This window comes from Zootoca vivipara, chromosome 11 (assembly GCF_965207765.1).
Source record: "Zootoca vivipara chromosome 11, rZooViv2.hap1.1, whole genome shotgun sequence".
Lineage (NCBI taxonomy): Eukaryota > Metazoa > Chordata > Lepidosauria > Squamata > Lacertidae > Zootoca > Zootoca vivipara.
The window spans coordinates 37,229,712-37,233,268 of NC_142594.1; the positions used below are offsets into that span (position 1 = coordinate 37,229,712).

Genomic DNA, 3,557 nt, shown 5'->3' on the forward strand with positions numbered 1-3,557 from the left:
AGCGGGGTAGTAGGCAGGCAGGCAGGCAGCGCTAACTGGAGACTGGCAGTAGAGAGAGAGAGAGCCGGCCTCCTCCCCCGCTGGCCCCGCCTCCTGTCCAGGAGCTGTCTAGGTGTGCGCGACCCCCTCCTCCTCCTTTACCGCGGGGTCCCCCACTGCCCCCCTCCACCTCCGCCTGGCCGAGCGCTGATTGGCTGTCGCTGTTGGTTAATGGCACGCGCCTGCGGTTGTAGTTATAAGAATCCTCGCGTGCCAGCCCTCAGCTCGTGAAAGTCCGCAGCCTCCCTCTGGGGAGAGAGCGCGCGCGAAAGCCCGAGGCAGGAGTCGCGGCAAGTCAAGGCGCCGCAGGAGCCCGAGGCAGGGGGCTGAGGAGAAGGAGAAGGAGGCGACGGCGGCGCCTGGCCTCGTCCTGCTCCCTGCTGGACAGTGTCCCGTGAGGCGGGAAAGAAGCCCGCCATGGAGGCGGTGTTGCTGGAGCACTTCCCGGCGGGGTTGGACTCTTTTACCTCAGCGCCTTACTTCGACGACGAGGACTTCTTCACCGACCAGTCGTCCCGCGACCCCCTGGAAGGCGACGAGCTGCTGGAGGCCGACGTGGACTTTCTGACGCCTCAGTTCCAGGCCTGCTACCGCGGCGGCGACGGAGGGGCCTGCGTTGGCGCCGGGCCCGGGGGTGAGCCAGAGGGCGCCTTCTGCTGCGAGGAGGCGGCGGGCAGCTTCTCGTCGTCCTTCTCGCCGCCTTCGTCGCCGTCGTCGAGCAGCTTCGTGGCCGAGTGCTGCGGCAGCGCGGCGTCGCCCCGGGCGGGCCTAAAGGCGCTGAGCGCGGCGGCCGCGGCGAGACGCCGGCGCCGGGTGCGCTCCGAGACCGAGCTGCAGCAGCTGCGTCAGGCGGCCAACGTGCGCGAGCGGCGGCGGATGCAGTCCATCAACGACGCCTTCGAGGGGCTGCGCTCGCACATCCCCACGCTGCCCTACGAGAAGCGCCTCTCCAAGGTGGACACGCTGCGCCTCGCCATCGGCTACATCAACTTCCTCAGCGAGCTGGTCCAGTCCGACCTGCCCTTGCGCGGCGCCGGCACCCAAAGCCCCTGTCAGCCCAAGAAGGTCATCATCTGCCACCGGGGGACAAGTAAGTGCCTGCACCCAAGAGAGGCGGGCTGGCCGGGGAAGGAAGGCGCTTCCTGCGCTAAGGTGGCTCTCTCGGAAAGCCGCTCAGGCGCGCGCCTCAAGACGCAGGCGCCGTCACAGTCTAGTTAAGGCGCTGCGCTCGTGTTTGCCTCGCTTCCCCCACCCCCCAGGGAGACATGTACACGCTGGCATCACCCACCCACCCTGAAAACTCCCCTTTAAGCCCCTCTTACACTCTGCCGCACGTTTTTTCCTCCCTCCCATGCCAAGGGCGCACGAGCGAACCCTGCACGCAAACACATACCCAACAACAACAGTACCCACTCTCGGACTTTTATGGTTGGTGACAGCGTTTTCACACGCGGGGAGATCCGCAGACGCTCGCGCAGAAATTCTCACCCGCACGTACACAGGCACGTTTGTTGCACACAGACGCAAATGCAAGCAGTCTCGGAAAGATAAAGGTGAAGGAGCGCACGCTCGTGGAGACAGCAGGCACTCGCTGTTTCTAAAGTGCGCTCCTCTCATCCGCACCCGCAAACTCTTCAGGTCTAGACAACCAGAGGTTGGAAAGGAATCGCCGCCACGACTAGGCACCTCTCTCTCTCTCTCTCTCTCTCTCTCTCTCTCTCTCTCTCTCTCTCTCTCTCTCTCTCTCTCTCTCTCTCTCTCTCTCTCTCTCTCTCTCTCTCTCTCTCTCTCTCTCTCTCTCTCTCTCTCTCTCTCTCTCTCTCACCACACGCGCGGCCAAGCGATTCATGTGTGCGCGCCCTAGCTTCAGGAGGGCTCGTCCTACGGAGTAGGACAGGCATATGCGCCTTTTGCGCAAATACAAGGCGCCTCATTGTGGTTAGGAAAAGATTTAGAAATCTGGCTGGTTCTAGGGAGACTCCTATGTGCTATCCTGACCCCTTTCGCACTCTAAAGGGATGCGCTTCCTAGTCGGTGTTTTCCTCCAAGCACCCAGGAGCAGTCCGGGTGAAGAAAAATACCTTTTTGGGGGGGAATTGGGATGCAGATATTAAGAGTTCTCTTTTTATTTGATAGATGATAGATAGATAGATAGATAGATAGATAGATAGATAGATAGATAGATAGATAGATAGATGATAGATAGATAACCGTAGGGCGGTGTGAGTTACCGCTGCATGCAACAGGCGTTGAGTGCCAAGGTTAGGCAGAGCACCTGCTGCTGTCCTGCGCTACAATAGCCCTAGAGAGAAAACGGGGCGCTTTGGCGCAGGTGTTGATTCTTTCCTGTATTCGGTGAGAATATTGCAATTGTGAGTCACCCCTCTTCCTCTCTTTTTCTCCAGGATCACCTTCTCCAAGCGACCCAGATTATGGACTTCCTCCTTTGGCTGGGCATTCTCTCTCCTGGACTGACGAGAAACAGCTGAAGGAACAAAACATTATTAGGACTGCTAAAGTGTGGACCCCTGAAGACCCTAGAAAATTAAACAGCAAGCCTTCCCTAAACAACATAGAAAATGAACCCCCCTTTGACTTTGTAGCATGAAATGTGAAAGTTACTGGGTTGTAAATATCAATAATCTTTATTACCAGTGTACATTTGTACTTATATATTTTTCAAAGGTACTTTACAGAAAGGTATTCTAATGGCAATCAACTTTTTTTATTTATCTATTTATTACTGTTTGGAGTTACGGGAATAGAACTGTCCTTTTGAATGTATAATTTATATAATTTATGCTAATTTAAAAATATGCAATTAATTTGAGATTTCTCCACCAGCACCTTTTGGGCACAATTATTTGTTGGAAAAAGAAACACACATCCCAGAAAATGTGAACATAATTTATTATGATTTGTCAAATATGCCAGTTATATTTTATTAATAATAAACTTTGATTAAATCTGAAGGTGATTTTATTTGGAGGGGTGTGTGCATGAATGGTTGGTGCATGTATGTGTATGAGGGCATCAATGTTCAGCTATAACTTTAAACTGGACAAAAAAACCCTTGATCCCAAGAGAAGTTGCTTTGAGATGGGAATCGGTCTGTACCTATGCATTTAGCAATAGAAGACTTACCCTGCATTTACTAACAGTAGTTTTCTGGCCACGTCTATGATGCAAAATCCTAATCCCAGTTTATTCTACAGTTGTTGTTGTTGTTGTTTAGTCGTTTAGTCATGTCCGACTCTTCGTGACCCCATGGACCATAGCACGCCAGGCACTCCTGTCTTCCACTGCCTCCCGCAGTTTGGTCAAACTCATGTTCGTAGCTTTGAGAACACTGTCCAACCATCTCGTCCTCTGTCGTCCCCTTCTCCTATTCTAGAGTAGAGTGGCTCATCTGGGTAGGATTACACTTGTGTTGCAACCTTTTCTGGGAATCCTGGCAAAAGCTTCACCTACAAAATTCCTATGGGTCTGGCTCTCCCTCTGACACACAAAGCCCTCTT

General features: G+C 53.8%; 1 protein-coding gene across 1 annotated transcript; it reads left to right on the top strand.

Annotated features, from left to right (window-relative positions):
* Positions 1-287: 287 nt before the first annotated feature.
* Positions 288-3,123, top strand: PTF1A (pancreas associated transcription factor 1a). Its single transcript, XM_035129871.3, has 2 exons — positions 288-1,129; positions 2,445-3,123. Exons 1-2 carry the CDS (start codon positions 457-459, stop codon positions 2,645-2,647), a joined length of 876 nt encoding a protein of 291 aa, XP_034985762.2. The 5' UTR covers positions 288-456; the 3' UTR covers positions 2,648-3,123.
* Positions 3,124-3,557: the final 434 nt, after the last annotated feature.